This window comes from Arachis hypogaea, chromosome 19 (genome assembly GCF_003086295.3).
Source record: "Arachis hypogaea cultivar Tifrunner chromosome 19, arahy.Tifrunner.gnm2.J5K5, whole genome shotgun sequence".
Taxonomy (NCBI): Eukaryota; Viridiplantae; Streptophyta; class Magnoliopsida; order Fabales; family Fabaceae; genus Arachis; species Arachis hypogaea.
Window position 1 is genome coordinate 136,735,190 of NC_092054.1, and position 14,381 is coordinate 136,749,570.

A 14,381-nucleotide genomic window follows, 5' to 3' on the forward strand; every position below is an offset into this window, starting at 1 on the left:
AATAAAGGACATGAATGATAGACTGATGGTATAGAGAAGTGCCACATCTATCAATTTCTTCTGCTTTTGTTTTCTCCCTTTAATATTTAATGTTCTTTACTATATATTGCATAATATATACACTTCTCAATAATAATGAATGGATCATCATATGATAAAAAAAGATGAAGAAACTTGCTTAGTCTAAAGTAGGTAATAATAATAATTAATTAACTAATCATCATACTCAGGAGCATACTAATTAAATTAAATTAAAGTTTGCATTAATTCAAAAAGATTGAAGTACATCAACATATACACATACATACACAGAGAGACTCATTGCTAAATATACCATTTCCCCATAACAAAGCTTGAAATACTACATAAGTTGTATCTATCTCTAACTAAACAAGCTAAGTGCAAATCACCTTTTCTTTTTTTTTTTTTTTTGCCCCACAAAATCTGTGTAACTGAAAAACATAATAAAACAAGAAAAAAAAAGGTAACACCCAAATTTGTCATAGGATGATAATAATGTTTAATTATTATTTTCATGCATTATTATTATCCTATGATATCATGATAATTCTTGTGCACTAAAATTAATTTGCTTATCAACTAACTCTAAGATACCAATAATGTCTCCACCTCTAGAAGCATCATCTTCAATGGCTATATTCAGATCCAAACAAAGGCTCATGGAACTTTTCTCCTCCATCTTGTTATCATCATCATCACCATTCTCTTTCCCTTTGCCTTTGCATTCATCAGAAGAAGGTTTTGATGATGAAGAAGAACTGAAGAAACTTTCACAGCTGAAAATGACAATGGCATCCTTGAGAGGAACAGATTCACAACCAGGAAGCATCAAACTACCACTCTCAATGGCTTTCTTGATACCCTTTTGGGAAAAGTTATCAACTTGATCCAAATCTTCCATGAAGAACACTCTATGAGGATTCTCATTAACTGCCTCACCAAACCTCTGAAGATAACTGCTTCCAAACTCATTCCTTGGCCTCTTCTTCTTATTGCAGTGTTTGGATTCATCAGTAACATCAGTAAGGAAATTGCTCATGGAAATTGTTACAAAGTTAGCATAAGATCCAAACACAGCCTTAGCTATCTCCTTTGAGACACTCTCCTTGGCTTGATTTGAAGAATGATCCAAACCCAAGAACACCATCCAAGTCTCTTGCTTCTCTTCTTCTCTCTTCACCAATCTGTTTTTGTTGCTCATCATTCCTGATCTGCATTGAAGGATGGTGCTTGCAATCTCATGAACAATCTTGCCTTTGTTGTGTTGTGGAAGTTGAAGATGAAGAACTTTTCTGTCCAATGCATCAGAGAGAATCTTGAGATTCTCAGCATTGAGTTCTTTGAACATCTGAGTGCTGTCTAAGCCTTCAACTGCTTCACTTGAAGAAGCTGAGTTTGGACTTGAGTTTGGATTTGACAAGAGATCTGGTTTAGGGTGGAGGGCATTATTGTCATTGTCATTGTTATTGTCTTCTCTATGATCTGGCATGAACATTATGAGGTTGTTGCCATCATAGCAACAATTTTCATCACTGCCATTTTCAGTGTATAGTAACTCACATTCTCTGATTGGTTCTACTTTTTCCTCAGTGGAAATGCTTATGATTGGCCAGTTTATTAGGTGCTGGCTTTGGTGATGATGAATGTTGTTAGATTTTGCTAATAATTCATGTGATGATGAAACAGAAGTTGGAGATGATGGAGTTGATGAACCAAACAAAACTGGTTTTTCATGAATTGATGATGAAATCTGTCTGTTGTTGTTGTTGTGAACTGAATTGCAAAATGAGTTCCATTTCTTGCACACTTCCTTAAGTCTTATTGTATTTTCCTGCTGCATAAATAATGAATATAACAAAAGAGAATCAAAAATTGTTTTTTCATAAATATAAAAAAAATTTAATTTTAATATATTAAAAATATAAAATATATTTTACATAGTAAATCAATAATATTAGTTTTTTTAGATACATATATAAAATTACTTTTTATTTATACTTAAAATATATTAAAATCAAATTCATATAAAAAAAAAATAAAATATTTTATATTATTCTTTTTATATATAATAATATTTGTTCACTTTTTGAATCTAAAAATCAAGTAGCAAAAGGTATATACAAACCTCATCTTCTATTATGAGAATTTTGTCTTCTTTTTTGCAATTTTGGAGCCATGTTGGCAAGGTGGTAGTAGTAGTAGTAACACTGCTAACTTTTCTGCTCACATTATTGGTTATGCTCTGAGCTTCTTTTTCAAAATTTAGTGAACAATCTCTACAGCAAGTTAGGTTCTTGAATAATGCATTGTTTCTCTCTTGACCTTGAAAATCACTGTAATAATTAAAACAACAACCATGCATTAATTACAACAAACAAAATAAAAATAATAATAAGAAAATATAAAGAATATAATTTACCTGTCAAAGTTTAAAGTTAGGCTAAGGCTTCCAACAGGAATAGTGAAAGGATGAAGCTCCCAAATAGATTCCAAAGAAGGATGAGAAATCTTACACTTCATGTAAGTCTTAAAGCTTGAAATCCCCAAAAGGCAAACCCTACTAGGAGTACTAGCATTATTATTCTCACACACCAATTTCTTCATCTCCATAACCATATGCTCCAAAGAACAATACAAGTTCTTTGAAGATTCATCAGAACAAAAGGTTGACCAAAAGTCAAACAACCATTTGAGGTCACCCAAGTAAAGAATAAGCCCTCTCCCAACATAGCTCCTCACAAGGCTCCTAATCTCCATCATCTTGTTTTCAACCTCTTCTTTGGAAATGTTCCTGAAAAACATCAAAGGAAGGCTCACAAATTGAACATACCTTAACTCCATTGGAACATTCCCAACCTCAAATTTCTCCATCACTCCCTTGGCCACTCCTTCAACATTGCTTAAACTCTCTCCCACTATCACTGTGTTCCTTCTTCTCTTCACCAACTCATTCAACACACTAACCACCTCATCATCATCATTTTTCATGAATAATTGACCAAAAGGTCTAGAAGATGGTGACACATTGTTGTTATTGCTTCCATTACCAAGAACAACTTGTTGTTGCTGATGAGGCCTTATGCTGGTTTCCTTGGACTCTTTCTGTGAAGAAACTTCCATTGAAAGAGCTTGTTCAACCCTAGCTTTGATAACTGTGCTTGAGAAACCAGCTTCTCTCATGACCCTACTAACGCTAGGGTCATCAAGGATTGAGATTATGAGTTGCTCCACCTCAATCTTCAAAGCCAAGATGTGTTGTTGTTGCTGCTGTTGGTTCTCAATGGATCCGCGGCGCTGGTGAGCCTGCGCGCGCTTGAACGCCGCCACCAGCGCGTTGGACAGCGACGGCGTCGAAGAGTACTGGTGATGAGGTGCCAATAGTGGGCTTTGAGTGGACGCCGGCAATCGGTTCAGTGCAACGTTGAAGCAGAGCTCCAACGCCTTGCACTGAAGCGGGTGCGAGTGGCACTGAAGGCAAGCCTTCCTTAGAAGGCCTGCAGATGCAGCCAGCATGGCGCTCGCAACGTGAAGAGGAGTCACTTGTGCGTGGCCCCTCCTCGTCGCGAGACTAACCGCCTGCTTGACAACAGTTGCAGCTTCAGGCGTGAGAGCCTGAAGCTGAATACTGCATATTCCTCCTCTCATATCTCTTTGCTGGCAAGAAGTGATAGTAAATAAAAAAGTTTAGAAGAATTTTGAACTATCTTAGAGAAGAAGTGTTAATGGGGTTTTTTCATTTGTATTATTATGAAGAGAGGGTGCAAGATGGATAGATATATATTGTGAGGGTTTTGTGCCTTTCTTGTTAGTGAGGGGAAGTTTTGGCTTTTTGTATGAAAGTGGGATTTGATTGCTTTATCTTTCTCTATTGATTGTTAGATGTAAAGGAATGTGGATTATCAAAAGCTTATGGTCAGTGTTATTTGTGGGAACTATATAAAAGAATTTGAATAATAATAAATAATAATGGAATAAACCACTTTTGTTAAGAATAAGCTCCTTAAAAACCTTGATGATGGGAAAAAGAGAGAGAGAGAGAAAAAGAGAAAGTGGATAAAAGGGAAAAGGGAGGGAAAGAAGGGAAGAGAAAAAAGAGAGAAAGAGAGAGAGAGAGGACTGTCTGTCTGTTTGAATGGACAGGAAACTATGGATACTGTGTTTGTGTTTGTGTTTGTTGAGTGAAGTGAATGACTGTGGTTTGGTTTTTGTAAGTTTTAAGACTTTTCCTTTTAACTCTTCTCGAGGGAGTGAATGAGGGTCCCAATAGGGAATAATTCCTTGAATGATTGATGGAATAATGAATCACACAATTCTCACTCAAAATTAGTAACTTCTTCAATGTTTTTCTAGTGTATATATTTTTTTTCTTCTTTTCTATTCATATTAATCATAAAAATATATAGTAGAAAATACAATAACAATAGTTTTGTGGTTAAAAATAAATATAATGTATACATTATAAAACTTTTGGTAGATACATCATTGTATGAAGAGATAAATATAATATGTTTATTTGTAAGAAAGATATTAATTTTTGTGTTTGCATTCATTGTGAACTCTATAGTTTCTCTTTACAACATTATTTTCTTGATTTTTTTTCAAGTTTTCCTTATTTTCCTCATTTTTCATCTAGTGTTCATCAACATTAAAAGTGAATTTATATAATAAATAAATTATTATACATATTAAATAAGGAAGTGTCAATTCAAAGTTTCAAACTTTATTTATCATTAAGTGAGTAATTAGATGAGTAATAAATCCATTGAAAAAGAATTTATTTACTTTAATTAGTGATACTAAATAAAGAAAGATAAATTAATAAAAAAAGTGTCAGTTGCTAAAAATAACATAACTAAACATTAACGGTCTATCTCTCAAAATGTGTCAAATTGTTTCATTATTAACAATACTATTCGAATAACTAAGTTGGATTAATCTAGTAATCACTCCATTAATCTGTTTAAGCAAATGTAGAAGTTTACTTATTCATGCCCCCAAAAAAGTTGTCTTTCTTTCAACATTTTAATGATCAGAGTCTAAATCATGATTTTCTGTTGCCTGATAAATTTTGAGGGTAACATAACATGAATTGATCATTGAATTGTTGGTTTTTTTTTTATTTTACGGAAAAATAAAATTTGTTGGGAGTTTAGTAATGCTGTGACTTGATGATAATAGAAAATGTGCCTTTTATTGGCATTCTCCGATTTTATTTTTGATAAAAAAAAATTTAAAATTTTCGGAATATATTTTTAACTAGGTAGCAAACATAAATAATCGAATTTGAACCTTTTACGCTTTTAATAAAGCACTTCTATTTTTGTAACTGAACCATTTTTCTTTAAGGAAAAAAAAAAAAAAGAATAACAATGGCATCCTCCCTCGATCTTTATACAAAAATTTCTCTTTAAGTAAGGTAGAAGGCAACTATATCTAAGAAAAAAAAAAGAAAAAAAAAAGGGAAAAAGTGAGGTAGAAGAGTTTAGGGTATAGAAGGGTATACGAGGTGAAAAAATATTACGTATAACTCTTCTTTTTTTTCTGAACCAAAAATAAAAAGATAGATCCTAGTTTAAATTTATGATCTCCTTAAAATTTCTTTTACTTGGATTATTGAATTATATGTCCGCAAAATTAATCCTGCGATCTAACAAACTAGAAGGCACCTTGTATCTGTTACTTTCTGTCTTTCTCTATAAAATTTAATATTTTTAAATAAGGACATAATTTTTTAGTTGAAAATATAATATAAACGAGCATTATAAAGAAAATAGTGTTTCTGTTTTTTTTTTTGGGTCACATTTATACTGTTTGGTCGAACCTTTTCATTGGTGGAAGCTCTGCAATCTGAATGTCACTATGACAGTGGCTGTATAAATTGGATTGGCTTTGAGGCCCACATTTCTAACAGCCCAATTATGCTTCAATTAAATACTCCTTCCATTTTCATACCAAAAAAGAAAAAAGAAAATCTCGTTTTACATTTTGTTTTTAGTTTTCACGGTATCGTTCAGCCCAACAGACCAAGATAATTCGCCGTGAATTTGAGTTCTATTTAAGGATTTACTGTTAATCAACAGGTTGCTACATATATAAAGTAAGATTTGAACTCTCAATCCTTGTTTAAGCGGACTAGTGAGCTAACTATTAGACCAATCCAAGTTAGTTAATTGTGTTTTACATTGTGAGAGTCATTTTGACCCTTTTGTTACAGTTAAAACTTAATAAATTTGCAGCAGAAACTTGACATAGATGGAGGATTTGTAAGTCTTTCATTAAGTCGAATTCGAGTTCAAACTCAGGAATGGTCATGAGAATTAAGAGAGTAGCATCTAGTTTGAAGGTTTTGTCTCAATGATAGTTGATTTACATAGCAGAGAACAAGTGGCTAGAAATTTGAAAGAGAACAGTAAATTTTGGACATTCCAAAATAGAGCATAGCTAGCAGCATCTTTATCCTGAATTCCTGCAGAACTCACTTTGCATGATGCATACAATATAGCATGTGTGTGACATATCACTGATAGAGGAACACATTTCCAGTTGGATGGTAAAATATTTTGTGTACTTGTACGATCTTGGACATCCAGTTAACACACTTTTTTATGTCTATATCATTTCCAATAGTCCAGTGGAAAAGTATTTCATCTAATTGATAACAAGTTAAAAACATAAATGCATCAAGTATCAATTATGTATTGTTCACACCTGAGATTATGTGAGACTAGTTTTACTGAAGCTACATATATCTTTTCATGGTAGATAAGTATTTAGTATTCTCATAAATCACAAAAATGGAAAAAGGTGAATACATGAAGAAAGTATGGCTGAAGAGAACCATTCTAGTGAATATAGCACCTTGCAGGGTGTTCATTTATTTTCTGGTATGCTTCAACTTTTCTGCCACAGAACCAAAATTTGCGGCATCATTTTCTTCTCAAAGAGACATGGCATTAACACATGACATTTGGATATTTGGACATTTGGTATCTCTCTAATTAGAAATTCTCTCTCTAATTTCATTCAAAAAGGCTTTTTTGCTACTTTAATTAACCTCTTGGCAGGCTAACACTTTGGTATCTCCAATCATAAAATTCCAATGATTGATTCATATCAGATATACATTTGTCCCTAATGTGTTCAGTTAAACTATTCAATATAAATGGAATATTTTCAGCTCTAGACTTTGAGGGATCGTCGGAGATGAAAGATTGTATTTGATTTTGTATTTCAATCCAGCTGCATCCGGGAAGTTTCGTAGCTTGTTTCTCCCTCATGAGCACCCTTAGCCTCTCAACCTCTTTCCATCTTCCTGCCTCTGCAAGCATGTTTGACAAAGTAACATAGTTGGAGGCATTAGCAGGTTCGAGTTCCAAAAGCATCTTGGCTGCTACTCTACCGAGTTCAAGGTTTTTATGTACTCGAGAAGCCGCAAGCAGCGAACCCCATAGTCCAGCATTTGCTTTCACCTTCATACCCCTCACTACATTGAAGGCTTCCTCAAACCTACCAACACGGCCAAGCAAATCAACTAGGCAGCTGTAATGTTCAGCCAAGGGTTCAATGCTAAATTCTTCAACCATGCATTTAAACAAAGCCAAACCCTTCAGAGCTAAACCAGCATGACTGCATGTTGATAACATACCCATGAAGGTAAACTCATCTGGAGCAATCCCCTCTGATAACATCTGCTCGAAGGCCTTAAACGCCTCATTTGCTAATCCATTCAAAGCATAACCCGAAATGAGGGAATTCCAAGAGATAAGGTCTGCGCGCCAGATATCTCTGAACACCTGTTCTGCCTTCTGTACCCTTCCACATTTTGCATACATGGCAATCAAGGCATTACTAACAAAGATATCATTTACATAACCACTCTTCAGAATGTATTCATGGAGCTGCTTGCCTAATTGCAATGCTGCAAGATTCGCACACGCGCTTAAGGCACATGCAAAAGTTGATTGATCTGGTTTCTTTTCTTCCTGTCCCATGATAACAAAACTCTTAAGAGCGTCCAAGTATAAGCTATTTTGTAGAAAACCTGCAATAAGAGAATTCCAAGAAATTATATTCCTTCCTTCCATGGAATGAAAGATCTCCGCTGCTCGATCCATCTTCCCTGCCTGAGCATACCCGGAAATCATGGTATTCCACGAAACCGCATTCTTGATGGGCATTTGTCTAAATAGGTTATAAGCTTCTTCCATTCTTCCACTCTGTGAATAGCCTGAAATCATGCTGTTCCAACAAACAGCATCGCGAACATGAATTCGACTGAACATTTGACCAGCCTCATCTATTCTTCCATTCTGTATTAATCCGGACAACAAAGCAGTTTGTGCTGCCATGTCCTTGCAAGGCATCTGATTATAAATTTTCCTTGCCTCATTAAGCTTACCAACTCTAATGTACCCATTAATTATTGTAGTCCATGACACAGAATCTTTATCTGGCATTTCCTTGAACAGCTTTACAGCTTCACCAATTTGCAAGTCTTGGACATAGGCTGCAATCATTGCATTCCACGAGACCATGTTTTTATCAGGCATACTATCAAAAAGCTTCCTAGCCTCCATAAGCTTACCGTGTCTTGCAAATCCACACAACATCGTAACCCAAGAAACAGCACTAGGATTTGGAATCTTTTCAAACAACTGCCAAGCAGAACTAGGATCACCACAGTTAACAAACCCAGCAATCATCAAGTTCCATGAAACTGCGTTCTTGTTGGTCATCCTCTCAAAAAACTGCAATGCTTGATGCATTTTACCATTCTGGGTATACCCCGCTAACATCGAGTTGTAAGAAACCAAATCCTTTACCGGTGTCCGCTCAAACACTTCCTCGGCCTCGCGGAAGTGACCCTTCTTCGCATAACCTGCAATCATGGCATTCCAACACGCAGTGTCCAACTTATCAGGAACCAAATCAAAGAGCTCCCTAGCCTTATGGAGCATCCCCTTACGCGAATAGCAAGTTATCATCAAAGCCCATGAGAAGTTATCTCTGCCAGGCATTGTGTCAAACAAGTGAGCGGCTTCTTCAACCATGTTGTTGTGAACATACCCAGCAATCATGGTGTTCCAAGAAACCAGGTTTCTGTGTGGCATTTTATCGAACAGTTTGCGGGCATCACTAATCCTACCGTTTTTAGCAAAGACCGAAACCATGGAATTGTAAGTTACAAGGTTCTTGTGGGGCATGGTTTCGAAGACAGTGACAGCGTCTTCAACTTGGCCAAGTTTGCCAAGATGAATGATTCTCTGGTTCTGGTTGAAGACACGTTTTCCATGTTCAGCTATTGATTTGAGATTGTGTTTCATGGTCCATGAAGGAGATAGTAGGGGCCTTGTGTTTTGCGAAAGAAGCTACGTAACTAACTACCTACTATGATTGTTATGTTTGGTAACCATGTTTGCGTACAAGATATTCCAGAATCAGCATGTAACTTGGCCCATCTTCATGTTTTGGCTTTACCTAATTAATGGAAACTCTATCCCTTTTTCAACAATGATATATATACGAGATATGATTTTCTTTTTCTTTCAACTAGAGTGTGACCTCTCGGAGAGGTAAATTAATTACGGTTAGTATTAAGTGCCGGCAATTTTGTGATTTATAATAGTTAATTAGTTTTTATTAGTATTTTTAATAATATGAGATTATATTTAATAATATAAAATTATATACTCTTTTTTTATAATTAGATTTTATTAAAAGTGTTGGTCTTTTAAATTTTTTTAATTAATTATATTATATAGTGTATTTTTATAAGTATTATATTATTTAGATATTGATTAGATAATATATAAATTAATATTAAATTTAAATGGTTTTATATTTAAAATATTTTACAAAATATTTATTTAATTATTAATATATAATTTCATATAATTATTTAATTAAAATGTAATATAAATTAAAATATAATTTATTATTTAAAAATTTGAATTCATTTATTTTAAAAAAAGTGTAAATTTTTTATATTAGAATTGTATAAAATTATATTTTTATGTTGCTTTTATTTTTATATTTGTTTTAATTGTCATATTTTATTTTTTTATATGGTGTTTTTTGGATTACAAATAATTAAAGAAAAATTTTAAAAAAACGAATAAGAATGAAAAATAAATATAAATTAATTTTATAATCATGATATATTTGAATATATATAATAAGGAGATGTGCCAAATTTAAACTTACTTGGATTTAGAAAAATAAATGAGAATAAAAAAATTACTAAAAAGATAAATATAAAATTATGAATTAGTTTTATAATCATGATATATTTGAATGTATCAATTCATTCTTGATAGAATATCGAAACGTCTTGACTCTTGAAAAGTTCGTAATGTTTCTTTGGTAGGTAGAGTGAGTCTTACTTAATCGATTCTATCAACTATCATATCTTATATAATGCAAACTATGAAGCTGCCTTTGAGTATTTGTAATCAAATTGATAGCATATGTCGCAATTTTGTTTGGAGTAGTTGATTTGGTTAGAAAGCCTCATCTTTTTAAGTGGAAAATTCTTTGTTCACCTAAGACGCAAGGAGATTTTGGCTTTAGACTTGTGTGAACTCTTAATAATACAAATTTGATGAATTAGATCGGAAACTTGTCTATAATAGAGAAGATCTTTGAGTTAAAGTTCTTTGAAATCAATATGGACGCCGTGAGGCTACTTTTCGTGTTGTTAAAGCAAGGCATCCAAAGAATTTAGAAGGATTTTTAGAATAATCTCATATGGAGGGTCGAATCCAATATTGAGATTAATTTCTGGACCGACCAATAAATTCTAGGTATTCATAAACTTGTGGACTGAGAGAATTTGCGAGTTTGTTATTAATAGTCACTGGGACTATGACCGGATTGGTACTATGCTGAGAGAGGATTGATATTATATTTTTGTTTCTATTAAATCGTTTTAGGGCATCGATAGTTTGGATTGGCTTATGGTATTGAGTGGTGTCTTCTCGATCAAATTGGCTTGTGTTATCTTTTTGGGACATGCGGATGACTCAAATGCTTTCTTATTCTAAAAAATATGGAAGCTGGAGGCTCAACGACTGCGGTCTTTTTGCTGGCTTGTAGCGCACCAGACCCTTTTGACCAATACTGTTGAGTTAAGAAATTAACTAATTTAATTAATGATGACAAACATTATTTTTGGGCAAAATAAATAATTAGTGTTGATTAATTATATTTGCATATTACTAATTATTTATTGTTGCAGGCAAAAAATCCAATTCCATAGCCCAAATGGAATGAAAAGCAAATAGAAAAGAATGGTGGGCTGAAAGCAAAAATAGAAGCCCAAGGAAAAGAAAAGAAAGAAGTCAGATGGGCCAAAAAGGGTTGCTCAAATGAATACCCGAACCAAACCTAGCTTAATTTCAATTCCCTCCATCTTGCTCTAACCAAAGCAACGTTCCCCTTTCTTTTGTCTTAGTCAAATCAGAGCTTCAGAAAAGTAAGAAAGAGAAAGAGAGAGAGCTTCTTCCCTAAGCAAATCACCAAAGAAGCAAGAAAGAGAAATTAAGCTTGAAAGGCAGATGTCATCTCAACAAGTTCAAACCAAATCTAGCTTAAGAAAAGATTAAAAGTAACTCATTTCCTCTTGCATGCATCAAAGCTTATTTTCTTCTTTCCAACTCTCTGCTCGGTCCGAAATGGGATACAAAGGAAAGTTGATCTATGTTCTTAACTGCTACAAATCCACGGTCACAAGAGATTCTTGGGGACCAAGTTGCATCTCTATGGTTCAGATTTGGTTGACCATAAGAAGACAATTTTGGTTACTCCTTCATGGCTTTCGGTCAAGTTGGAGAAGTCAGAAGCAAAGGTCCTACTCTGATGTTTAAGGAAAAAAAGTGAGCTTGTGGGTTGGTGAAGTACAGTGCTCAAGGAGTTGACCTAGGAAGATGAACCCATCAACATGCAAGGAGATAAAAGAAGATTTTTTGCTCATTCAGAACTAAGGAGAGAAAATCAGAGTTTGATGAGTTGTATTCTGTGAAGAGTTCCCTGAGAAGTTCCTCTACTTGGACAATGTTCTCTTTCAAAGAAGCATTCTGCCAAGATTGAAGAACTGAAACAGAGGCTTGCGAAGCTGGTTTTTCACATAGCAAAGAGGTTGTTGATAAAGTCAATCTCCTTCATGTTTTACAGATTGTGATGTATTATTCTATGTTTATCTTTCTGTAATTTCTTGTGAGAAAAGGTATTGTGAGAAAGCTCAAGTAAAAGCCATGAGTGGAAAAAGGCTGAGTGATACACTTGAGAGAAAAGCCTAGAGTTATTTTCTGATTTCTTTAGGTTGGTTAAGTGTCTTGTATCTTGTACCTATAAGGTATTCCTTTCTTAGTTGGGTTAGCCCTAAGAGTGAATAGTTAGGTATTAGTATAACCAATGTCAAGTTAGGTTAGAACTTGAGTATGAAATTGGTGTATGTAATACTTTTAACTATAGTGAAAAATTTCTCTATTGTTGTGGAGGAGACTGGACGTAGGTTGCATAGCACAAGGCAACCGAACCAGGATATATGCTGGTGTTAGCTTTTCTTCTCTCTGCTGTGTTCTGTTTTCTGATATTCATGAGACAAAAATAAATTGTCTCGTAAATTTCCGCTGCTGAGTACAAATAGAATTAGAATTGAAAGTTTGTTTTAAAAGGTCATAACAGCAACTTAAAAAGGAAGGCATAGATTCAACCCCCCTTCTCTAAGCCTACCACAACCTTCAATTGGTATCAGAGCTAAGGTCTCAAGAATCAAGCCTAACAGCTTGGAGCAAAGATCCAATGGAGAACAACTTGGGCACAACCACAGTTGCCTACACCCTCACTAAAGGCCAATCCAACAACCGGCTCCCTTTCTTCAATGGGAAGAACTATGCCTACTGGAAAGAAAGGATAAGGATCTTCATCCATTCCATTGACTACAACAAATGGAAGATCGTTGTGAACGGTCCAAAGATCCCAACAAATTCCAAAGATCCCAACAAAAATAAGTGCTTATGGAGTGGTGACTCCAAAAGAAGAAGCTGAATGGAATGAAGATGATAAGAAGAAGATGGAGCTGAATGCAAAAGAAATCAACCTTCTTCACTGTGTTATCTGCTTTGAAGAGTACCGAAAGGTGTCTAGATGCAAGACAGCCAAAGAAATCTGGGAAAAACTCCAGGTTACACACGAAGGCACTAAACAAGTCAAAGAAACGAGGATTGATATGCTGCGAAAAGAGTACGATATGTTCAACATGAAGGATGGAGAAAGCATTGATGAAGCGTTTGAGAGATTCTCAATCATAATCAATAACCTTTATGCTATGGGTACAAACTATGCAGAACAAACATTGGTGAGAAAACTCCTTAGAAGCCTCACAAAAGAATGGGAAATCACTGCCACTGTCCTAACCGAGAGCAACAACCTAAGCCCCATAACCTATGATGAGCTGAGAGGAAAACTCCTTGCCTATGAAACCACATACACAAACACCGACTCAAAGAAAAAGGTAATAGCCCTTAAGTCAAAAGTAGAACCAAAAAAGAGTGAGTCTAGTGATGGTATTTCAGATGATGAATTCTTATTTTTTGCTAGGAGATTTAGAAGGATGATGAAGAACAAGGGCAAGTATAAGGGTTCAAGCTCAAAGGAACACAAGATGGACTTAAGCAAGGTGACTTGTCATCATTGCAAGGAGGCTGGACACTTCAAACTAAACTGTCCAAAGCTCAAGAAGGAGGACAAAGGCAAGAAAGAAAGGAAAAGAGTGTTCGTGGCAGCTTGGGAGGATCTTGAGAACGACTCAAATGAGGAAGAAGATTCTGAAGGTGAAGACAAAGAATGTCTCATGGCTGGAAACAATAACTTTGATGAGGTAAATTACTTTGACTTGTCTATGGATGATTTACATGCTATTATTGATGATCTCACTTCAAACACCTCAAAACTGCTTGACAAGTACAATGAGTGCAGATCTGAAAGAGATGTGTTAAGAGCTGAAAATGATTTTTTAAAAGAAAAAGTGAAGGAAACTGAATGTGCTTTGGACATTATTGAAGAACACAGATTTCTAAAATCTGAACTTGAAAAACTAAAAGGAAAGCACATTGTGGATCCTTCTCATGAGTTAATTGCTGAAAAAGAAAGATTAAATGATATGATTAAAAGGCTAAATGGTGACTTAGCAAAATTTGCTCAAAGTTCTAGTAACTTGGACAAATTACTTGCAAGCCAAAGACCATTATTTGAAAAATCTGGTTTAGGTTATATAGCCAAGGAAGATGCATTTTTTAATGATTCCTCTATAAAATTTGTGGCTTCTTCATCAAATATTAAATTCACACCAATCAAATCTG

At 34.6% G+C, this 14,381-nt stretch overlaps 2 protein-coding genes across 3 annotated transcripts; both read right to left on the minus strand.

Annotated features, from left to right (window-relative positions):
* Positions 1-241: 241 nt before the first annotated feature.
* LOC112777535 (protein SMAX1-LIKE 3) lies at positions 242-4,221 on the minus strand. Of its 2 annotated transcripts, none has more exons than XM_025821935.3 (3): positions 2,441-4,221; positions 2,147-2,354; positions 242-1,855 (listed from the first exon to the last, which is right to left on the minus strand). In XM_025821935.3, exons 1-3 carry the CDS (start codon positions 3,664-3,666, stop codon positions 560-562), a joined length of 2,730 nt encoding a protein of 909 aa, XP_025677720.1. In that variant the 5' UTR covers positions 3,667-4,221; the 3' UTR covers positions 242-559. The 2 variants fall into 2 exon arrangements, with proteins under 2 accessions (XP_025677720.1, XP_025677721.1); XM_025821936.3 differs by having other exon boundaries at positions 242-1,852; positions 2,441-3,825.
* A 2,624-nt stretch (positions 4,222-6,845) lies between these two features.
* Positions 6,846-9,549, minus strand: LOC112779260 (uncharacterized). The gene has a single exon (XM_025823510.3). The coding sequence runs from the start codon at positions 9,342-9,344 to the stop codon at positions 7,071-7,073; it is 2,274 nt and encodes a 757-aa protein (XP_025679295.1). The 5' UTR covers positions 9,345-9,549; the 3' UTR covers positions 6,846-7,070.
* Positions 9,550-14,381: the final 4,832 nt, after the last annotated feature.

Coding starts and splice junctions, on each gene's coding strand:
- LOC112777535 (XM_025821935.3), bottom strand. CDS start 3,666: ATGAGAGGAGGAATATGCAGTATTCAGCTTCAGGCTCTCACGCCTGAA. Junction 2,355..2,440: donor CTAACTTTAAACTTTGACAG/GTAAATTATATT, acceptor TAATTATTACAG/TGATTTTCAAGGTCAAGAGA. Junction 1,856..2,146: donor TTCTCATAATAGAAGATGAG/GTTTGTATATAC, acceptor TTATTTATGCAG/CAGGAAAATACAATAAGACT.
- LOC112779260 (XM_025823510.3), bottom strand. CDS start 9,344: ATGAAACACAATCTCAAATCAATAGCTGAACATGGAAAACGTGTCTTC.